The sequence below is a fragment of the Agelaius phoeniceus genome, chromosome 35, assembly GCF_051311805.1.
Source record: "Agelaius phoeniceus isolate bAgePho1 chromosome 35, bAgePho1.hap1, whole genome shotgun sequence".
Classification (NCBI taxonomy): domain Eukaryota; kingdom Metazoa; phylum Chordata; class Aves; order Passeriformes; family Icteridae; genus Agelaius; species Agelaius phoeniceus.
The window spans coordinates 1,292,043-1,314,920 of NC_135299.1; the positions used below are offsets into that span (position 1 = coordinate 1,292,043).

A 22,878-nucleotide genomic window follows, 5' to 3' on the forward strand; every position below is an offset into this window, starting at 1 on the left:
CTGCAGAGAGAACCAGTGAGACCCCAAACCCTCAGCTCCAGTGAGACCCCAAACCCTCCACACCAGTGGGACCCCCAGCCCCAAACCCTCAGCACCAGTGACCCCCACCCCAAACCCTCAGCTTCACTGAGACCCCCACCCCAAATTCTCAACACCAGAGACCCCCACCCCTAAACTCTCAGCACCAGAGTCCCCCACCCCTGAGCACTGCAGAGAATACCCCCAGAGAGACCCCCAGCCCCAAACCCTCAGCACCAGAGACCCTCACCCCAAATTCTCAGCCCCAGTGGGACCCCCACCCCCAAACCCTCAGCACCAGAGTCCCCCACCCCTGAGCACTGCAGAGAACACCCCCAATGAGACCCCCACCCTCAACCCCATGCTTCCCCTCCCGCAAAACCCCCTGGAAAATCCCCCCCACCCTTGGAAAAGCCCCCCACCCACCCTTCCCGTGCTCAGAGATGAACGTGAAGACGCTGAGCTTCGAGCAGTTCCTGCCCATGATGCAAACGATCGCCAAGAACAAGGACCAGGGCTGCTTCGAGGACTACGTGGAGGGGCTCAGGGTGTTCGACAAGGAGGGCAACGGCACCGTCATGGGGGCTGAGATCCGCCACGTCCTCGTCACCCTGGGTGAGGGGCTGGGGGGGCTGCAGGGGCATGGGCACCCCGAAATGGGGGTGGGGATCTTGAAACTGGGGGGTCTGGAGGGTCTCAGGGAGGTGGAGAAGTCGAAATGGGTCTGGGGGTGTGCAGGGGTGTGGGGAGCTCAAAATGAGGGGTCTGGGGAGCTTGGAATGAGGGGTCTGGGGGTCTCAGGGGGGTGGGGAATGGAGCCCCCAAGGTGTGGGGTCCTGGGGGTTTGGGTGTGGGGTCTCCTAAATGTGGGTCTGGGGGGTCTCAGTGGGTTGGGGACCTCGAAATTGGGGGTCTCAGGGGGTTGGGGTCTCCTAAATGGGGGTCTGGGGAGGTCTCAGAGGGGTGGGGAATGGAGCCCCCGAGGTGTGGGGGTCTCCTAAATGGGGTCTCAGGGGGTTGGGGGTTCTGGAGGTGGTGAGATGGGGGGTTCTGGAGTGTTGGGGGTCCCAGAGGTGCTGCCAGGGGGGGGCTCTGGGTGCCCTGAGGGTCCCAGAGGTACTTTGGGGGTCCCAAAGGTGCTGCTAGGAGGGGATTTGGGCGCCCTGAGGGGTCCCAGGGATGCTCCCAGGGGGGATTTGGGTACCCTGAGGGTCCTGCAGGTGCTGCCAGGGGGGAATTTGGGCACCCTGAGGGTCCCAAAGGTGCTCCCAGGAGGGGTTTGGGTACCCTGAGGGTCCCAGAGGTGCTGCCAGGAGGGGGTTTGGGTACCTTGAGGGTCCCAAAGGTACCTTGGGGGTCCCAAAGATGCTGCCAGGAGGGGTTTGTGCACCCTGAGGGGTCCCAGGGATGCTCCCAGGGGGGATTTGGGCACCCTGAGGGTCCCAAAGATGCTCCCAGGGGAGGTTTGGGTACCCTCAGGGGTCCCAAAGGTGATGCCAGGAGGGGTTTGGGTGCCCTCAGGGGTCCCAAAGGTGCTGCCAGGGGGGAATTTGGGCACCCTGAGGGTCCCAGAGGTGCTGCCAGGCGGGATTTGGGTACACTGAGGGTCCTGCAGGTGCTGCCAGGGGTGGGGTCTGAGTGCCCTGAGGGTCCCAAAGGTACTTTGGGGGTCCCAGAGGTGCTGCTAGGAGGGGTTTGGGTACCCTGAGGGTCCCAGAGGTGCTGCCAGGAGGATCCTGTTGACCCCAACCTGAGGTTTTAAAGCGCCCCCCATCCATCCCTGGAGACCCCCGAGTGCCCCCCCCATCCCCAATCCCTGGAGACCCCCGAGTGCCCCCCCCCATCCCTGGAGACCCCCAGAGTTCCCCCCCAGCCCAGGGTGACCCCCCCTGTCCCCAGGTGAGAAGATGACCGAGGAGGAGGTGGAGCAGCTGGTGGCCGGACACGAGGACAGCAACGGCTGCATCAACTACGAGGGTGAGGCCCGGGGGTCCCGGGGGGGTCCTGGGGGGGTCCCGGGGGGGGTCACCCACGTCCCCACCCCCTCCCTGACCATCATGTCTGTTCCTTCCCCCAGCCTTTGTGAGACACATCTTGTCAGGGTGACGCCTTGCAGGGGTAACGCCTCCCCCTCCCCGAGCCCCCTCCTCAATTTTTTTAATTTTTTTTTTGAATTTTTTCTCATTCCTTCCTTTTTTTTTGTTTTTTTCTTCCTCCTGCTGCGCCCTGGTGTCTTTTTTTTTTTTTTTCTTTTTTTTTTAATATTTCCAAAAAAAAAAGCAAAAAAAATAAAATAAAATTTAAAAAAGGCTGCCTGGTCCTCCCCCCTCGCATGCCCCTCTCTGCATGGAGCCCCCCCTGCGTGCCAGGGCTGGTTTTGGGGAGGGGGCTGCAGGAAGGAGCCCCCCCCCTGCCCTCCCTCGGGGCTGCTGGGTCCTCCCTGAGCTCTTCAGCCGTTTTTGACTTTTGGTTTTCCTGCCTCTTCTCTCCGGGATTTGGGGTTGGGGGGCTCGGCAGACCCCTCCTCACATCCCCTCCTCTTTCTCTTCTCTCCGCAGAGCTGGTCCGGATGGTGCTGAGTGGATGAAGACCCCTCCCCATTATTTTGTACACTCCCCCCCCCTCCCCTCTCATTATCTCATTATCTCGTCCCGTCCTCACTCGATTTTGTGCCTTTTTCCCTCATTTTTCTGTCACCCCCGAGCGCCCTCCCCTCAGCCCCACCGGCTAAATTATTGCTCCACAGCATCAAATAAAATCAGAGAAAGGCTCAAGAGTGGTCGTGGTGCCCCCTCCCCACCTTCCAGACAGACCCAACACCACCAGGCCTCTTCTTCCCGCCCCGGGACTTGGAATTTTTCTTTTTATTGGTTTTTTAAAAAAAGAAACGAAAAAAAAAAACCAAAAAAAAACCAACAAAACAAAACCATAAAAGGGAGGAGGAGGAGGAGGAAGAGGAAGGGATTTTTGGAGAAGGGGTGGGGGGGAAATGCCCATGTGCCAGGTGGGATCGGAGCTGTCTCATAAATAACCGGGGGGGGGGGTGAAGCAGGGGCCCCCCCCCGGGAGACCAACACTTAAATAAAATCCGGGACGATCATAAAAAAATCCCAAAGCTGGAGGAAGGGGAGGAGGAGGAGGAGGAGGAAGGGGAGGAAGGGTCGGGGAGGGTCCTTTGAGGAGCGGGGGCGGGGACGGGGCTGCGGCAGCGTCCTCCGGGCTGGGGGGGCCTCACTGGGTGGGGGGCACGGGGGTGGGCACCGAGCTGGGGGTGGGCACCGAGATGGGCTCCGGCTGCAGGGGGGGGCCTTGGTCTGCGGGGAGAGAACACAAAGAGGGGAGGGGGCGTCAACCAACACACAAAGAGGGGAGGGGGCGTCAACCAACACACAAAGAGGGGAGGGGGCGGCAACCAACACACAAAGAGGGGAGGGGGCGTCAACCAACAAACAGAGAGGGGAGGGCGGGCAGGGGGGGGGCAGAGAGCACAGAGCAGCGCCGCCCCCTTTCCCCCTCCCTCCACACCCAAAATGTCCCATAGATTCCCTCAAAATTTCGTCAAAAATTCCCCAAAATTTCGTCAAAAATTCCCCTAAAATTTCCTCCAAAATTTCCTCAAAATTTCCTCAAAAATTCCGCAAAAAATTCCTCAAAAATTTCCTCAAAAATTTCTTCAAAATTTCCTCAAAATTTCTTCAAAATTTCCTCAAAAATTCCCAAAAACGTCCTCAAAAATTTCCTCAAAAATTTCCCCAAAATTTTCCTCAAAAATTCCCCAAAAAATTTCCTAAAAAATTCCTCAAAATTCCCTCAAAAATTCCCCAAAATTTCCTAAAAAATTCCTCAAAATTCCCTCAAAAAATTCCTCAAAAATTCCTCAAAATTTCTTCAAAAATTCCTCAAAATTTTCTCAAAAATTTCCTCAAAAATTCCTTCAAAAATCTCCTCAAAAATTCCTCACAAAATTCCCCAAAGTTTCCTCAAAAATTCCTCAAAAATTCCCTCAAAAAATTCCCCAAAAAATCCTCAAAAATTCCCTCAAAAATTTCTAAAAATTTCCTCAAAAAATTCCTCAAAAATTCTCTAAAAAATTCCTCAAAAATTCCAAAATTTCCTCAAAAATCTCCTCAAAAATTCCCCAAAAATCTCCTCAAAAATCCCCCCAAAGTTTCCTCAGCACTCTCCCCGGATTTCCCCGGAATTCCCCCCAGGTTCCTCACCTGCGACGAGGCCGGCGGTGGGAAGGAGGCTTCCCTGCACGGCGGCCACGATGGCGGGGCTGTGCGCGGCGGCCGAGCCCCCCGAGCCCCCCGAGCCCAGCGCCGCGGGGTGGTGGTGGTGGTGGTGATGATGATGATGATGAAGGTGGGAGTTGGGGGGCAGCCCCCTCCCCATGCTGCCGGCCAGGGCCCCCCCATGCAGCGGGTTAGCGGGGAAGGGGTCGCCCATGGGAGGGGGGGGGTTAGCCATGCTGGGGGCACGGGGGGCACGGCCGGGCTGGCATTACCGGGCACGGAGGGGTGGCCGCTGCTGCTGCCGCTGCTGCCGCTGCTGCTGCCGGTGCCGCCGGGGAGGGTCCCCGGCAGGAGCTGAGAGGGCGGAGGAGGCGGCGGCTGCTGCCCGGGGAACGGCACCACCGGGGCTGAGGGGAGGGGGAGAGCACCGTGAGACCCCCGCCCTAAATCGGGCACCCCTCGGTGTGGGGAGAGCACAGTGAGACCCCCGCCCTAAATCGGGCACCACTCAACGGGGGGAGAGCGAGAGTGAGACCCCCACCCTTAATCAGTGAGACCCCCGCCCTAAATCGGGCACCACTCGGTGTGGGGAGAGCATCATGAGACCCCCACCCTTATGGGGAGAGCACAGTGAGACCCCCACCCTAAATCGGGCACCACTCAATGGGGGGAGAGCACAGTGAGACCCCCGCCCTAAATCGGGCACCCCTCGGTGTGGGGAGAGCACAGTGAGACCCCCACCCTTATGGGGAGAGCACAGTGAGACCCCCGCCCTAAATCGGGCACCCCTCAATGGGGGGAGAGCGAGAGTGAGACCCCCACCCTTAATCAGTGAGACCCCCGCCCTAAATCGGGCACCCCTCGGTGTGGGGAGAGCACCGTGAGACCCCCACCCTTATGGGGAGAGAGCCGTGAGACCCCCACCCTTATGGGGAGAGCACAGTGAGACCCCCACCCTTATTCAGGCACCCCTCAGTGCTGGGGCAATGGGGAGAGGGGAGACTGAGACCCCCACCCTTATGGGGAGAACATCGTGAGACCCCCACCCTTAATCAGGCACCACTCGGTGTGGAGAGGGCACGGTGAGACCCTCACCCCCAAATCCTCACCCCCAGTGAGACCCCCAGCCCCAACCACCCCAAATCCAAAGCACCAACGAGACCCCAACCCCTAAACCTCCAGCACCAATGAGACCCCAACCCCTCACCACTCCCCCAAGCCCCCCTTGCCACACCCCCCGGGTGCCCCGCCCACCCCCGCCATTGCCCCGCCCACCCCGCACCCACCGTGCGGCACGGCCGGGGCGGCTCCCGGGGGCACCGGCGGCGGCGGCTGCGGCGGGGGCGCCCCGGGCAGCGGGGGCTGCCCCACCACGGGCTCGGTGATGCTGGGGGCGGGCGGCGCCGCCAGCGGGTGCGCGGCGGGGGCCAGGGGGGCACCGGCAGCGGCACCGGGCAGGGGCTGTGCCCCGGGGGGCAGCGGGGGCTGCTGCTGCTGCTGCTGCTGCTGCAGGTGCTGGAAGTGCTGCTGCCGCGCCCGCATCTCCGCGTACTTCAGCTGCTCCATGTGGAACGCCTGGCGGTCGGCCAGGAGCTGCTGCCGCTGGTATTCCAGCTGGGAGGGAAAGGGGAAATGAGGGGGGGAAAAGGCAGGCGGGGGAATATTATATTGTATTATATTATATTATATTATATTATATTATATTATATTATATTATATTATATTATATTATATTATATTATATTATATTATATTATATTATATTATATTATATATATTTGAATTAAAAAGTGTAAAATATTTATGTAAAATATTTATATAAAAATTTGAATGGTGTATGTGTTGTGTGAGATTTTGAGTAATAAATTAATATATATTTATATATTTATATATTTATATATTTATATATTTATATATTTATATATTTATATATTTATATATTTATATAGAGAGAAAATTGAATATTATATGTGTTGTGTTAGAATTTGAATATTATATTAGTATTCAAATATATATATAAAATTTGAATACATATATTATTTATATAAAATTTGGATACTATATATAATATATAATATATACCTAACATATATATAACATATGTATATACTCTATAGAGTATAGATTCTGTAACTCTTTGTTTCTATTGTCTCATTTTGTCCTAATTCTAATTGTCCAAATTATTATTACTCTAACTGCATTACTATTATAATAAACTGTATTTATATATCTTATATTTATAAATATATAAAAAAATACATATATATATCTTTATAAACTATATTTATAGTTTATAGATATATAAATATACATTTATAAATATGTAAAAATACATATATATATATATCTTTATAAACTATATTTATAGTTTATAAAGATATATAAATATATATTTGTATATTTATATATATCTATATATTTATAAAGTATAAATATATAATTTTATAACTATTAAACTTTTAAAATTTTATATGCAAGCGATTGGCGCTTTTCACGTGAGGGGTGGGGCCACGCGGGGGCGGTGCCACGCTCGGGGGGCGGTGCCACGCTCGGGGGGCGGTGCCACGCTCGGGGGGCGGTGCCACGCTCGGGGGGCGGTGCCACGCTCGGGGGCGGGGACACGCGGGGACGGTGCCACGCTCGGGGGGCGGTGCCACGCTCGGGGGGCGGTGCCACGCTCGGGGGGCGGTGCCACGCTCGGGGGGCGGTGCCACGCTCGGGGGGCGGGGACACGCGGGGGCGGTGCCACGCTCGGGGGGCACTCACGGCCTCTCGCTCGCGGTCCATGATGGTCTCCAGCTCCTCGAAGTGCCTCAGTTTGATCTCCAGCTTCTTCATCTGCGTCTCCACCAGCAGCGCCACCAGCGACTTGATCTTGCGCTCCTCCACGGCCGCCAGGTGCTGCCAGGTGACAACGGGGACGGCTCAGGGGGCCCCGCAGTCCCTGTGCCCTCGCCCTGTAGGATTCACCCTCTCCCCATAGGATTCACCCTCTCCCCACATCCCTGTGCCCTCTCCCTATAGGATTCATCCCCTCCCACAGTCCCTGTGCCCTCGCCCTGTAGGATTCACTCTCTCTCTATAGGATTCACCCTCTCCCCACATCCCTGTCCCCTCTCCCCACAGTCCCTGTCATCTCTCCCTATAGGATTCAATATTTCGCTCCCTATAGGACTCATCCACTTCCCACATCCCCACATCCCTGTCCCTTCTCCCTCTCCCTATAGAATTCACCCTCTCCCCACATCCCTGTGCCCTCTCCCTATAGGATTCACCCTCTCCCCATAGGATTCACCCTCTCCCTATAGGACTCACCCACTCCCCATAGTCCTTATCCCCTCTCCCTATAGGATTCATTCCTGTTCCTACAGGACTCCCTACACTCCCCACATCCCTGTCCCCCTCTCCCTATAGGAGATTTTTTTATCATGCTCACTTCATGACTCACTTTCTCTTTTAATTATCCCACCCAAACTTCTCTCGTTTGTATCAATAAATCCCCCCTCTAGCAAGCCATGGCTCCAAGCTCTACCCCCTGAACCTGACCATGAATTTCAGCTTCTTTGACCAATTTTCGAGCCCATCTCTCCTAGGAATCCCACTAATCCTCACCTCAGTAACATTCCCAGCTCTCCTACCACCATCCCTAGACCATCCATGAATTAGTAACCGACTCTCAACCCTCCAGCTATGATTTATCAACCTAGTTACAACTAAAAATTGTAAGTAATTGTAACAACCTAAAAACAACTAAAAATGCCCCTTAGACAAAAAAGGACACAAACGAGCCCTGATTTTAACATCCCTCATCATCTTCCCCCTACTCACCAACCTCCTACAGGGTGCTGCTCCCCTACACACTCACCCCAACCACCCAACTATCCATAAACCCGGCCCTGGTTTGGAGATTTCCCTTGAAATGCTGCAGGAAGCCCGGCCTCACCTTGGCCTTGACGGCGGCCGCAGCCAGGGCGGCGGCGGCGGCCGTGGACAGGTTCCCCTCGCCGATGTCGCGCTCCACCTTGGCCTTGCGCTCGGCCTCGGGCTCCGCGGGCTCCTTGGCCGCCTCATCCGGCCCTTCCTTCACCTCCTTGTCCTTCTCGGGCTCCCCTGTGCAAGGTGGGGCCGTGTCAGCAGTGCCACGAGGGGAGCAGTGTCCCCTCTCAGCCCTGCGGGGTCCTCGCTCACCTGTGCTGTCACTGTCACCCTTCTCGGGCTCCTTCTCTCCCTCCACCTCCTTGCCCTTCTCCTCCTCCTTCTTGGGCGTTTCCCCGGGTTTCTCCTTGGGTTCCTCCTCGGCGGTGCCATCCCGGGGTTCCTGGGGAAGGATCAGCACCGTGGGCACCCAAATCCTGCCCTGTTTGCCCCCCAAACCCCCAGACCCCTTTTACCTTCGCCTCCTTCTTCTCCTCGGCCGGCTGCGCCTCTGCCCGCGCCTCCTCGGCCCCGCTCTCCTCTGGGGATACAAACCCGGCCTCAGACCCTGGTGCCATCATCCCCAGACCCCCGGGAGCCCCTGCTCACCCCAGACCCTGGTGCCATCATCCCCAGACCCCCGGGAGCCCCTGCCCACCCCAGACCCCTGGTGCCATCATCCCCAGACCCCCGGGAGCCCCTGCCCACCCCAGACCCTGGTGCCACCATCCCCAGACCCCCAGGAGCCCCTCCCCAGCCCCCTGACTGCTCAGACCCCGCTGCCATTCCCCCCATGCCCTCAGGACACCCCCAGACCCTGGTGCCATCCCACCCAGGCCCCTGTGAGCCCTTTCCCATCCCCTGCCCAGCCCCGACCCCAGTGCCATCATCCCTCCCAGACCCCTGTGAGTGGCTCAGACCCCTGTTCCATCCCCCCCAGACCCCTGTGAGCCCCTTCCCATCCCCTGTCTGGCCCCGATCCCGGTGCCATCATCCCCCCCAGACCCCTGTGAGTGGCTCAGACCCCCTGTTCCATCCCACCCAGACCCCCATGAGTGGCTCAGATCCCCTGTTCCATCCCCCCCAGACCCCTGTGAGTGGCTCAGACCCCTGTTCCATCCCATCCAGGCCCCTGTGAGCCCCTTCCCAGCTCAGATCCCGGTGCCACCCCTGCCCCAGACCCCTCTGAGCCCCTTCTGAGCCCCCTGCCCAGCTCAGACCCTGCTGTCATCCCCCCCCAGACCCCCCTGAGCCCCTTCCCCATCCCCTGCCCAGCCCAGACCCCAGTGCCATCATCCCCCCCAGACCCCTGTGAGTGGCTCAGACCCCCTGTTCCATCCCACCGAGGCCCCCCTGAGCCCCTTTCCATCCCCTGCCTGGCCCCAACCCCTGTTCCATCCCCCCCAGACCCCCATGAGTGGCTCAGACCCCCTATTCCATCCCACTCAGGCCCCTGTGAGCCCCTGTCCGGCCCTGACCCCGGTGCTACCCCCGCCCCAGACCCTCCTGAGCCCCTTCCCATCCCCTGTCTGGCCCCGACCCCAGTGCCATCATCCCCCCCAGACCCCCATGAGTGGCTCAGACCCCCTGTTCCATCCCCCCCACTCCCTCCCCAGACCCCCAGACCCCCTCCCCAGCCCCCCAGGCCCCCTTTCCCAGCCCCCTTTCCCAGCCCCCCAGTCCCCCTTTCCCAGCCCTCCCCAGCCCCCCAAGCCCCCTTTCCCAGCCCTCCCCAGCCCCCCAGTCCCCCTTTCCCAGCCCCCCGGCCCCTCTGACCGATGCGCTCGGGCTCCTCGGAGGCGGTGCCGGCGATGCCGCTGCTCTCCAGCCCGAAGGCGGGGTCGGCCTTGCCCGTCACCTTGGCTGCCTCCTCCACCTTGCGCACGTGAGCCTCCACCAGCGCCGTGGGCACCTCCTCCTTCATCTTGGAGAACTCCTCTGCGGGCACAGTTCCTCAGCGGGACCCCCGCAGGCATCCCCCGGAGCCCCCAGACCCAAACAGCCCGTGGGGGGCTCGGTCTGGACCCTCCGGGCTGGTCCTGGCTGGTTATGGAAGGTTCTGGAAGGCTCATCCCGTCCCCGTGGGAGGTGTTGCATGTCCCCAGGGGAATCTCCACAGAGGATTTGGTGGTTTCCCCATGCTCCTCATCCCTCTCCCCATCAGACTGACCCTGTTTCCTTATGGGATATCCTATAGGACTCAGCCCTGTCACAGTCTTCCCATTCCCCTATAGGAACCCCTATGGGGCTCATCCCTCTCCCCATATTCGTCATGCCATAGGACTCATCCACTCCTCACAGTCCTTGTCCCCTCTCCCTATAGGATTCAATATTCCACTTATAGGACTCATCCACTCCTCACAGTCCTTGTCCCCTCTCCCTATAGGATTAATTCCAATTCCTATAGGATTCACCCACTCGCCACATCCCAGTCCCTATACGATTCAATATTCCACTTCCTATAGGACTCATCCACTCCTCACAGTCCTTGTCCCCTTTCTCTATAGGATTAATTCTATAGTTTTTATTTTTTTTTTATTAATTCCTATAGTTCTCACCCTCTCCCCACATCCCTGTCCCCTCTCCCTCCCCCTATAGGAATCACCCACTCCCCACAGTCCTTGTCCCCTCTCCCTATAGGATTCAATATTCCACTTCCTATAGGACTCACTCACTCCTCACCGTCCCTTCTCCCCACATCCCTGTCCCCTCTCCCTGTAGGACTCATCCACTCCCCACATCCCCATCCCCTCTCCCCACATCTCCATCCCCACATTCTCATCCCCTGTCCCTTCTCCCCTCATCCCCATTCCCTCTCCCCACATCCCCATCCCCTCTCCTCACATCCCCGCATCCCCATCCCCTCTCCCCACATCTCCATCCCCACATTCCTATCCCCTCTCCCCACCTCCCCACATCCCCATTCCCTCTCCCCTCTCCCCATATCCCATCCCCATCCCCTCTCCTCACATCTGCACATCCCCATTCCCTCTCCCCACCTCCCCACATCCCCATCCCCTCTCCCCACATCCCCGCATCCCCATCCCCTCTCCCCACATCCCCATCCCCTCTCCCCACATCTCCATCCCCACATCCCCATCCCCTCTCCTCTCTCCCATATCCCATCCCCATCCCCTCTCCCCACATCCCCATCCCCATCCCCTCTCCCCACATCCCCATCCCCTCTCCCCACATCCCCGTGCCCCCAGCCCTCCCCAGCCCCTGCCCACCCTCCCCGCCCTCCCTTACCCAGCGCGGATTTGGCGGCGGCCGAGGCCACGCGCGGATCCACCACGGAGGCCAGGAAGGCCACGGTGCTCATGACGGGGTTGCCGGACTGGCTGAAGGGGATGGGCTGGTAGGCCAGGGGGCCCAGGGAGGCCTCCGAGTCCTCCAGGTAGGGATCCTCGATGGGCAGGCGCAGGAAGTGCAGGATGCACTCGTCCTGCGTGCGGCTGCCCACGTGCTCCGACACCTTGTTCCAGTCGTCCTTGTACATCTCCAGGGCCTGGGGGCACGGGGCTCAGAGGGGTCAGGCAGACCTGGCCCTACATCCCCTGTCCCCACTTCCCTGTCCTCAAATTCCCTGTGCCATCCCTTCTCCCCATAGCCCCTGTCCCCATATCCCTGGCCCTACATCCCCTGTCCCCACTTCCCTGTCCTCACATTCCCTGTCCCCATTTCCCTGCCCCTATATTCTCTGTCCCCACGTCCCCTGTCCCTATTTCCTCTGTCCCCAAATCCACATCCCCTGTCCCCACGTCCCCTGTCTCCATTTCCCTGTCCCCACATCCCCTGTTCCCACATCCCCTGTCCTCAAATCCCCTGTCCCCACATCTCCCATCCCTACATCCCCTGTCTCTGTATTCTCTGTCCCCATATCCCATGCCCACATCTCCTGTCCCCATGTCCCCTGTCCCCATATCCCTGTCCCTATGTTCTCTGTCCCCACATCCCCTGTCCCCAAATCCCCTCGGGTTCCCACAACCCCTGCTTGTCCCCACATCTCCTGTCCCCACATCCCTGTCCCCATTTTCCTGTCCCCACATCCTCTGTCTCAATATCCCCTCTCCCCACCTCCGTGGCCCCATAGCCCCTGGCCCCATATCCCTGTCCCCACATCTCCTGTCCCCACACCCACATCCCCTATCCCCTGTCCCCATTTCCCATCCCCACATCTCCTGTCCCCACATCCCATCCCCATTTCCCTGTCCCATTTCCCTGTCCCCACATCTCCTGTCCCCATGTCCCATCCCCATTTCCCTGTCCCCAAATCCCCTCAGGTCTTCACATCCCCTTGAGTCCCTCCATTCCCCGCTGTCCCCTGCTGTCCCCTGCTGTCCCCAGCTGTCCCCACACACCTCCAGCAGCAGCAGCGTCTCCTGCTCCGTCCACTCCCGCGTGGCGCTGGCGGCCGCTTTGCTCTGCACGACGGGAGAGACAAGGAGGATGAGGGGCCGGGGGGGGTGCCCAGGCGGTGCCCGCCCACCCAGGGGTGCCCACCCACCCAGGGGTGCCCGCCCACCCACCCAGGCAGTGCCCACCCACCCAGGGGTGCCCGCCCACCCACCTTGGAGGGCACGTTCTTCTTGGTGTACATGTCGGTGCGGAGCCCGAAGTTCTGCATGTCCGCCGGCTTCTCCTTGCCCTTGTCCGGGAAATTCAGCATCTGCTGCGAGGCCGAGCTGGGCTGCTGCGGGATGGGGGACAGGGGACACGCTGGGCCGGGCCCGCGGGGCAGGACATCGGCGTGTCCCCTCCTCCCCGGTGGCCCGGAGAAGCCTTTTTGTCACGGTGCGTGTCCCCCAATCCCCCATCACGGTGCGTGTCCGTCCCCATCACGGCGTCCCCACCGCGTCGCTGCTCCCCGGGGGCAGGGCGGCATGCGAGGGGGAGGAGGAAGAGGAGGAGGAGGAGGAGGAGGGAAGGAGCCTTCCTCGGCACAGCGGCACGCGGGGGGCACGGACCCCCAAGGAGCCGCCTACCAGCTCCGGCTTGCCCTTCACCGTCTCGCTGACCACCAGCTCCTCCATCTCTTTGCTCTTGCGGCCCGTCTTGGCGTCGCCGTCGCTCTGCCGGCCCTGAGGCACCACGGATCGAAGCTGTGCATCCCCCACCCCCCGCCCCACCCCGCTCCCGGCCCCCGCGCGGGGACCGGGCGGCGGCAGGGGGGGGTCGCGGTTCGGCGGGGCGGCCGCCCCCGGCACCCACCTGGGGCGTCTTGGGCTGCAGCGGCACCAGCCCCGAGGGGGTGTCGGCCAGAACGTGGAAGTGGGAGGTGGGCGGGGGGCCCATGGGCGTGGGGCGGCTCTCGGCGTCCACCTGGTAATTGATGAGACCCCACTGCTCCAGGAAGGCGTGGACCCTGCGGGGAGAGGGGGTCAGAGCCCGCTGAGCACCCCTGGGACACGGGAGGGGGCAGCCAGGAGGACACTGAGCACCCCTGGGACACGGGAGGGGGCAGCCACCAGTGCCAGGGGGACACTGAGCACCCTCCTGTGACACTGGAGTGGGCAGCCAGGGGGACACTGAGCACCCCTGGGACACGGGAGGGGGCAGCCACCAATGCCAGGGGGACACTGAGCACCCCTGTGACACGGGAGGGGGCAGCCACCAATGCCAGAGGGACACTGTGACACGGGAGTGGGCAGCCACCAGTGCCAGGGGGACACTGAGCACCCTCCTGTGACACTGGAGTGGGCAGCCAGGGGGACACTGAGCACCCCTGTGACACGGGAGTGGGCAGCCACCAGTGCCAGGGGGACACTGAGCACCCCTGTGGTGACACTGACCCCCCCTGTGCCATGGTGACACTGAGCACCCCTGTGGTGACACTGGCCACCCCTGTGCCAGGGTGACACTGGCCACCCCTGTGCCATGGTGACATTGAGCCCCCCTGTGCCATGGTGCCACACCTTTGGTGTGGACCCCCCAACACCACTGGCACTAAGATTCGTGCCACCCCCATGGTGCCAAAATGATCCCCCGGCCCCAGGGGCACCTGCCACATCTGGGGTGCCACATCGACCCCCTGCCACCTCCAGGGTGCCACGGTGACCACTCAGCAGGGTGCCACACTGACCCACTGCCAGCTGCACTGTGCCACACTGACCCTCCAGCAGCACCAGGGTGCCACATCGACCCACTGCCACCTCTGGGGTGCCACACTGACCCCCTGCCACCTCCAGGGTGCCACAGTGACCCCTGCCACATCTGGGGTGCCATGGTGACCCTCCAGCAGCACCAGGGTGCCACAGTGACCCCCAGCCCTATCAGCACCAGAACCCTGCCAGCCTGTGGGTGCCAAACCAGCCCCCAAAGCCCAGGATCTCCAGGACCCTGCCAGCCTGTGGGTGCCAAACCAGCCCCCAAAGCCCAGGATCTCCAGAGCCCGGGCACCATGTGGGTACCAAACCAGCCCCCAAACCCTGGGATCTCCAGAGCCCTGCCAGCACCATGTGGGTGCCAAACCAGCCCCCAAAGCCCGGGATCTCCAGAGCCCTGGCACCATGTGGGTACCAAAGCAACCCCCAAAGCCCAGGATCTCCAGACCCCTGGCACCATGTGGGTGCCAAACCAGCCCCCAAATCCCAGGATCTCCAGCCCCCTGGCACCATGTGGGTACCAAACCAACCCCCAAAGCCCAGGATCTCCAGCCCCCTGGCACCATGTGGGTACCAAACCAGCCCCCAAAGCCCAGGATCTCCAGCCCCCTGGCACCATGTGGGTGCCAAACCAGCCCCCAAAGCCCAGGATCTCCAGCTCCCTGGCACCGTGTGGGTACCAAACCAGCCCTCAAGCCCCAGGATCTCCAGCCCCCTGGCACCATGTGGGTGCCAAACCAGCCCCCAAACCCCGGGATCTCCAGCCCCCTGGCACCATGTGGGTACCAAACCAACCCCCAAACCCCGGGATCTCCAGCCCCCTGGCAGCACCAGGAGGTGCCAGGCCAGCCCCCAGCCGGACCCACCGCATGATGGCACAGACATCCCCGGCCAGGTTCCTCCTGCAGGCCGTGGAGGTCAGGTACTCCTGCGGGTTCAGCCGGTACGTGTCGATCATGAAATTCCTGTACGCCAGGTATCTGTGGGGGGCACGGGGGGCTCAGCACCGGCCACGGCCCCAGGGTGGGGGGGTGTGGGTGGGCACGGAGAGGGGCTTTGGCCTCACATTTCGGGGGTCTTGGATTTGTTTTTGCCGTTGAAGAACTCGGGCAGGGCGCGGCGCTCGATGGCGTGGACGCTGCGGGAGGAGAGGCTCGGGGAGGGCTCTGGGAGCAGCCTCCTCATCCTCGGGCGATGAAGGGCGCCTCCGGAGGCCCCCTCAGCAGGGCTGGCTGTACCTGTTGTAGTCGAACCAGGCGGCGTAGCTGGGGATGATGATGTGGTGGGTCTGCTCTGTCACGTTGTCCTCGTGCAGGTCGGGGTTCTTGGCCTGCTCCCCTTTGCTGCCCGCGCCGTTCTCCTCCTCGTCCTGCCCCACAGAGCAGCACCCCGTGGGCAAAGAGACTCCATTGAGTGCCCTTCATCATCCTCACCCACACCAGGATGAGACCAAGAGCCGCGGCTGCAGCCCCAGGGATGAGGGGAAGGGCAGAAAAGAGTTTCTGTACCCAAAAAAGGGACAAGGAATGAGAGAGAAGCGGGTGATCATCACCACCACCTTCCCTGGGCTCACCTTGCCAGCTGTCTCCATGCTCTCATCTTCCTGCTCATCTGGAAGGGAGGACAGGGGTGGGTTTGGGCACTGCCAGGCTGGGGGTCCCGGGGCTCTGCTGTGGCTCCTCAGACTCACCCAGGTCTGTCATGGTGCCCCCCTTGACCGGTGCTGACTCCGAGTCCTTCTTGGTGTTGACTGTGGGGGGAAAGTGGTGCTGAGCACCCTGGGGACCCCTCCCACACTGCTGGGGACCCCGGGGGGGGGTGGCTGCTGCCCCCCCCACACTGACCTGTTTTGGGCAGGGTCACCTCCTCCACGTTGGGGACAGGCGAGGGCTCGTCCATGTCCTTGGTCAGGTCCTCCTGCTCCTCCTCGCGGTGCCCACGCTTGGATTTGTTATAGGGGGTGGAGGGTCTGCCAAGGGAGAGACCCCCATCACCGCCGAGCCCAGGCTGAAATCCCACGCCCCCAGACCCCCCAAACCCCCCCAGCTCACCCCTTCTTTGCGTTCTTCTTCTTGGCCTCGGGGGTGGGCGAGGGAGAGGGCGAGCGCTTCCTCTTCTTGTAGTTCCCCCCCTTCTTATCCCGCCGGTCCGAGTCGGGGCTGTTCACCTGGGGGGCACCGTGGGGCTCCAGCTGAGCAGGGTGAGACCCCCCCAGAACCCCTCCCCAGAGGGCTCTGAGCTGGTTCTGACCTCATCTGTCAGCGTCTTGGCCGAGATCTTCTTCCTGCGGGTCACGGGGCTCTTCTCGTCCGTCACCTCGTAATCCTCCTCGTTCATCCACTCATTGAAGGTGTCCGTGTCCAGGATCCACTTGGCGTGGACCTGCAGCCCAGGGCAGTGGCCGGGTCAGGGAGAGAAGGGGGGAGCTCCAGCTGCCCCCCCCAAACCTGGAGGTTCCCCCCCGGTACCTTCCGGGGCTTCTCGGGTGTGGGGGGATCCTCCACGGACGCCTCGATCTCGCTGGCCGGGATCCAGGTGTCATAGCTTGGGAGGGGGACACAGGGTTAGATTTGGGGGGGACACACAGGGGGGGGGGGGTCCCCGAAATCTTCATCCCCCCCTCACCTGTCGGGGTAGTAGCCCCAGTGCAGCAGCACCTGCTTGTCACGCTTCATGACGGGCCGGACCCACTCCTCTGCGGGACAGACGGACGGGCTGGGCTGAGCGGGGGTCCTGGGGAGCCTGCAGCCCCCTGTGCCCCCCCAAAACCCCATCCCCAGAGCCCCCTGTGCCCCCCAAAACCCCATCCCCAGAGCCCCCTGTGCCCCCCAAAACCCCATCCCCAGAGCCCCCTGTGCCCCCAAACCCCCTCCTGCACCCCCAGAGCCCTCTGTGCCCCCCAAAACCCCATCCCCAGAGCCCTCTGTGCCCCCCAAAACCCCATCCCCAGAGCCCCCTGTGCCCCCAAAACCCCATCCTGCATGCCCTGGAGCCCCCTGTGCCCCCCAAAACCCCATCCCCAGAGCCCCCTGTGCCCCCCAAAACCCCATCCCCAGAGCCCTCTGTGCCCCCCAAAACCCCATCCCCAGAGCCCCCTGTGCCCCCCAAAAACCCCATCCCCAGAGCCCCCTGTGTCCCCCAAAACCCCATCCCCAGAGCCCCCTGTGCCCCCCAAAACCCCATCCTGCACCCCCAGAGCCCCCTGTGCCCCCCAAAAACCCCATCCCCAGAGCCCCCTGTGCCCCCTAAAACCCCATCCCCAGAGCCCCCTGTGCCCCCCAAAACCCCATCCCCAGAGCCCCCTGTGCCCCCCGAATCCCCTCCTGCACCCCCAGAGCCCTCTGTGCCCCCCAAAACCCCATCCCCAGAGCCCTCTGTGCCCCCCAAAACCCCACACCCAGAGCCCCCTCTGCCCCCCAAAACCCCTCCTGCACCCCCAGAGCCCTCTGTGCCCCCCAAAACCCCATCCTGCACCCCCGGGGCCCCCTGTGACAGCCCAAAAACTCCCTCCTGCACCCCCAGAGCCCTCCACGACCCCTCAAACTCTTCTCCTGCACCCCTGGAGCCCCCTGTGACCCCCTGGAGCCCCCTGTGACACCCCAAACTTTCCTTCCTGCACCCCTGGGGCCCCCTGTGACACCCCAGACTTCCCTCCTGCACCCACCCTCCTCCAGGTTGCCGGGCACGGGGCACACGATGTGGGACGCGTTGCTCTTGTCCTCGGTCACGGTGCCCTGTGTGACAGCCAGGGGGATGAACCCAGGGTTAAATCCAGGCTTAAATATTGGCATGAACCCCGTGCCACCCCCCCAGCCTGGCAGTGCCACCCACCTGGTGCCTCTTGACGATGTCCTTGAGCTTCCCCAGCAGCTTGGGCTCGATCTCCTGGTGCAGGAAGATGTTGGGCCGAGCCAGGCAGTTGTTCTGGGGAAGGAGGGAGGGAAGGTGAGAGCAAAGCTGTGAATCGAGGAGTGGGGTAGGGGGGACACAAGGAGGGGGTTCTTGGGGTGTGGATGGATTGGGGTTTGGGGTTTGGGGCTCTTACCTGCACCAGGGATTTCTCGATGGTCATGAACATCTCCACGTTGCGGTCCATGCGCGAGGGATTCTGGAAATCGAAACGCCGCCTTATTGGAAGAAAAGAGCGACTCTCATGAAAGCCACAGCTCAGGTCTCCTCGTCAGCACCCCCACATTTGGGGAATTTGGGGAGGGGGGAGGGACTGGGACACCTGTCTGGACCCTATCAGGGTCCACAGTGACAAAGGGGAGGGGGACACATCCCAGCGCCCGTTTGCTCTGGAGGTGACAACCCCACAACCACCCCCAAGGAGGGGACCCCCACCCCTGTCCCCCACCCCAGGGACCCCCCCCCAGCCCAGGGAGCCCCCCAGGACCCCGATGGGTGCAGGTGGGTCGTGCTCACCATCCTTGGTCGCTCTTGAATTTATAGGCGGCTGCCAGGATGTGGCACAGGGCTCCCCCCGCCTTGAAATCCAGGAAGCATTTGATCTGTAAGGGGAGAGGGGTCAGGGGACAGGGACAGCGTCCTGATGGGGGGACAGCTCCTCCTCGGGGTGCCATCCCCGTGTCTGAGTGACATCCTCATATCTGGGTGCTATCCCTTTGTCTTGGTGCCATCCCCGTGTCTGAGTGACATCCCCATGCTGGGGTGACATCCCCGTGTCTGAGTGACATCCCCATGTCTGAGTGCCATCCCCGTGTCTGAGTGACATCCCCGTGTCTGGGTGACATCCCCATGTCTGCCTGACTTCCCCATGTCTGAGTGCCATCCCCATGTTGGGGTGACATCCCCGTGTCTGCCTGACTTCCCCATGTCTTGGTGCCATCCCCATGTCTGAGTGCCATCCCCTTGTTGGGGTGACATCCCCTTGTCTGGGTGCCATCCCCGTGTCTGAGTGACATTCCCATGTCTGGGTGCTATCCCTCTGTCTTGGTGCCATCCCCTTGTCTGGGTGCCATCCCCATGTCTGAGTGACATTCCCATGCCTAGGTGACATCCTCATATCTGGGTGCCATCCCCATGTCTGAGTGACATCCCCGTGTCTGAGTGACATCCCCGTGTCTGGGTGCTACCCCTTTGTCTTGGTGCCATCCCCATGTCTGGGTGCCATCCCTTGTTGGGGTGACATCCCCTTGTTGGGGTGACATCCCTCATTGGGGTGACATGCCCTCATAGGGTGCCATCCCCTTATTGGGGTGCCATCCCCACATTTAAGTGACAGCCCCTTGTTGGCGTGCCATCTCCATATTTAGGTGACATCCCCATGTCTGAGTGACATCCCCGGGTCTGGTTGACTTCCCCATGTCTGAGTGACACCCAATTGTTGGGGTGACATCCCCTTGTCTAGGTGCCAACCCCTCATAGGGTGCCATCCCCTTGTTGGGGTGCCATCCTCATGTTTAGGTGACATCCCAAATTCTGGGTGCCATCCCCATGTCTGGGTGCCATCCCCTTGTCTGGGTGCCATCCCCTTGTCTGGGTGACATCCCAAATTCTGGGTGCCATCCCCTTGTCTGGGTGCCATCCCCTCTCCCAGGTCCCCAAGCTGGGATGGAGTCCCTGAAGTGCTGTAGCACTGTCCCCACTTGGGGACCTGTCCCTGTGTGGGGACACTGTCCCCAGTTCCTCTGGGGCTGTCCTGGTGTCCCTGGGGCAGTGTCCCCTTGGATTCTGTCCCTGTGTGGGGACACTGTCCCCAGGTCCTTGGGGGCTCTCCTGGTGTCATTTGAGCAGTGTCCCCTTGGATTCTGTCCCTGTGTGGGGACACTTTCCCCATGTCCTTTGGGGTTGTCCTGGTGTCCCTGGGGCAGTGTCCCCTTGGGATTCTGTCCCTGCCGTGCTCTGTCCCTGTGTGGGGACACTGTCCCCAGGTCCTTGGGGGCTGTCCTGATGTCCTTTGGGCAGTGTCCCCTTGAATTCTGTCCCTGTGTGGGGACACTGTCCCCAGGTCCTTTGGGGCTCTCCTGGTGTCCTTTGGGCAGTGTCCCCATGGATTCTGTCCCTGTGTGGGGACACTGTCCCCAGGTCCTTTGGGGCTGTCCTGGTGTCCCTGGGGCAGTGTCCCCTTGGATTCTGTCCCTGTGTGGGGACACTGTCCCCAGGTCCTTTGGGGCTGTCCTGGTGTCCTTTGGGCAGTGTCCCCATGGATTCTGTCCCTATGTGGGGACACTGTCCCCAGGTCCTTTGGGGGCTGTCCTGGTGTCCTTTGGGCAGTGTCCCCTTGGATTCTGTCCCTGTGTGGGGACACTGTCCCCAGGTCCTTTGGGGGCTGTCCTGGTGTCCTTTGGGCAGTGCCCCCATGGATTCTGTCCCTGCCGTGCTCTGTCCCTGCGTGGGGACATTGTCCCCAGGTCCTTGGGGACAGCTCCCAGCAGGACAGTGTCCCAGAGTCCCCAGCAGTGTCCCCAGCATTCCAGGCCATGTCCCTGACCAGGGCACTGGCACTGGCTGCTGTCCATGGTCAGCTGCTGTCCCCAAAGCCACCTGAATGCTGAACGGTGTCACCAGGGCCACGTCCCTGAGGCTCTGGGAGCTGTCCCTGCTCAGAACTTTGTCCCCAGGGCTGTCGCCAGGTATTGGGGTGCTGTCCCTGCTCAGGGCTGTCCCCAGGGCTGTCCCCAGGTATTGGGGTGCTGTCCCCAGCCCTTTGGGGACACTGTCCCCACTCAGGACCTTGCCCCTGGTCATCACTGTCCCTGTCCCCTTTCCACTGGGGCTCTGTCCCGAGCTTTGGGGTGCTGGTCCTGCATTTTTGGGATGCTGTCCCCATTCAGGCCTTGTCCCCACCTCACTGTGACCCCTGTCCCCAAATACTGGGGTTGTGTTCCTGATGCTCAGATGCTGTCCCTGGGTACTGGGGTGCTGTCCCCACTCAGGGTTTTGTCCCCTGTCCTTTGGGGCCTTTTTTGGGGGCTCTGGGGCCTCGTTCCCACTGAGCTTTGTCCTCAGGTTTTTGGGGACACTGGGGCCTTGTCCCAGGGTCATCAGGGCCATGTCCCCAAATCCCTGGGGCTCTGTCCCCGGGCATTGAGGGGACATCCTGACTACTGGGGTACCTTCCCTGGATATTGGGGTGCTGTCCCCAACCTGGGCTTTGTCCCCCATTCTTTGGGGCTCTTCCCCAGCTCACCCCTGATCCATGAGGGTCCATCCCTGCCCCTTGGGGACACCATTCCTGCTCTGAGCCTTGTCCCTGTTCACCAGGGCCATGTCCCCAGCTCTGAGCCTTGTCCCTGCCATGTCCCCAGCCCTGTGGGCTGCTGTCCCCACATCTTTGGGGCGCTCTCCCCAATCTGGGCTTTGTCCCCCGTTCTTTGGGACTCTTCCGCGGATCCACGAGGTTCCATCCCCACACCCCCTGCTCTGATCCTCGCCCCCATCTCCCCGCGTGTCCCCCAGCCGCCCCGAGGGGTCCCGGCCGCGGTGTCCCCGTGTCCCGCCGCGTCCCCCCGCGGCTCTCACCGGCAGCTTGGTGAGGGGCGCGTTGCTGACGTGCTTGCCGAACACCTCCTCCTGGAACTGCAGCAGCTGCACCACCAGGCTCGACAGCGATTTGTTGGTGGGGGGCTCGGCCTGGATGTACTGCGGGGCCGGGGGCTCAGCGCGGCCGCCGCGGCCGCTGAGGGGAGGGGGGGGCGCGATGGCGGCGGCGGCGCCGTGACAGGCCGGGCCCGGCGTGGCGGCGGCGGGCGGGCGGCGGCGCCGCGTTTCCGCGGACTTACCTTCTTGTAGTTCTTGCCGAGCCACAGCCGCACGTTGTCGAACTGGCTGACGGTGTCCGAGGCCTCGTAGTACTTGACGTTAGGGCCGCCGTCCTTCTTCCGCACCGCCATCTTGAGCGGGCCGGGCCGCGCCGCCGCCTCCGCCCGCCACTGCCGCCCCCTGCCGGCCCCGCGCCGCCACTGCCGCGCCCGCCGCCGCCTCCGGTCGCTGTCCCCGTTCCCGCTGTCCCCGATCCCGCTGTCCCCGTTGTCCCCGCTCCCGGTCGCTGTCCCCGCCGCTCGCACCGGCCCCGCTCGCTGTTACAGCCCCGCCGCCCCCTTTGGTGCCGTCCCGTTCCCGCACTGCCGCTCCCGCCGCCGCCGCTGCCGCCCTCTGGCGGTGCCGCTCCCGCACCGCCGCCTCCGCCGCTCCCGCCCGGTTTTACCGGTCCCGGTCGCTGTTCCCGCTCCCACCCGGTGTTACCGGCCCCGGTCCATGTTCCGCTTCCCGCACCGCCACCCCCGATCGTTGTTCACGACCCCGATCGTTGTTCACGACCCCTATCGCGGTTCCCGGCCCCGTTGTACCGCCCGCCGGTCCCGCCGCGCCCGCCACCGCCTCCTGCTGGTCCCGCTCCCGCCGTTCCCGCCGACCCCGCTGTTCCCCGGGCGCTGTTCCCGGCCCCGGGCGCCGTTCCGGGCCCCGAGCCCCCGCTCCACCGCCCGTTGTTGGTCCCGCTGCCCGTTACCGGCCCCGCCGCCCGCAAGTGCGACAAGAGAGGCACGACAAGAAGAAATGGGTTCAAATCTCAAGAAATTGGGTTTAGACGGGAGACTGGGAGGAAATTCCTTCCTGGGAGGGTGGGGAATGGATTTCCCAGA

At 61.6% G+C, this 22,878-nt stretch overlaps 2 protein-coding genes across 2 annotated transcripts; one reads left to right on the forward strand and one right to left on the reverse strand.

Moving 5' to 3' along the window:
* The first annotated feature begins 426 nt into the window (after positions 1 to 426).
* On the forward strand, positions 427 to 2,792 carry MYL6 (myosin light chain 6). Its single transcript, XM_077192691.1, has 3 exons — positions 427 to 633; positions 1,918 to 1,995; positions 2,577 to 2,792. The coding sequence occupies exons 1-3, from the start codon at positions 462 to 464 to the stop codon at positions 2,603 to 2,605; spliced, it is 279 nt and encodes a 92-aa protein (XP_077048806.1). The 5' UTR covers positions 427 to 461; the 3' UTR covers positions 2,606 to 2,792.
* Positions 2,793 to 3,110: 318 nt separating this feature from the next.
* On the reverse strand, positions 3,111 to 22,245 carry SMARCC2 (SWI/SNF related BAF chromatin remodeling complex subunit C2). The gene is given in 30 exon segments (XM_077192695.1): positions 3,111 to 3,332; positions 4,239 to 4,332; positions 4,335 to 4,660; positions 5,540 to 5,867; positions 7,020 to 7,154; positions 8,197 to 8,363; positions 8,442 to 8,571; positions 8,645 to 8,709; positions 9,945 to 10,106; positions 11,418 to 11,676; positions 12,530 to 12,592; positions 12,739 to 12,858; positions 13,154 to 13,249; positions 13,380 to 13,533; positions 15,139 to 15,252; positions 15,339 to 15,410; positions 15,511 to 15,641; positions 15,846 to 15,883; positions 15,963 to 16,022; positions 16,117 to 16,241; positions 16,324 to 16,439; positions 16,523 to 16,654; positions 16,741 to 16,816; positions 16,898 to 16,967; positions 17,937 to 18,006; positions 18,104 to 18,196; positions 18,318 to 18,399; positions 18,698 to 18,783; positions 21,758 to 21,877; positions 22,018 to 22,245. Coding segments are annotated over 30 exon segments (3,678 nt in total). The 5' UTR covers positions 22,129 to 22,245; the 3' UTR covers positions 3,111 to 3,249.
* Between the last annotated feature and the right edge of the window lie 633 nt (positions 22,246 to 22,878).

Bases quoted from the DNA above. Each gene is read 5' to 3' on its own strand.
- MYL6 (XM_077192691.1), top strand. From the start codon at position 462: ATGAACGTGAAGACGCTGAGCTTCGAGCAGTTCCTGCCCATGATGCAA. The intron at 634-1,917 runs GTGAGGGGCTGG...CCCTGTCCCCAG, and splicing joins CCACGTCCTCGTCACCCTGG to GTGAGAAGATGACCGAGGAG. The intron at 1,996-2,576 runs GTGAGGCCCGGG...TTCTCTCCGCAG, and splicing joins CGGCTGCATCAACTACGAGG to AGCTGGTCCGGATGGTGCTG.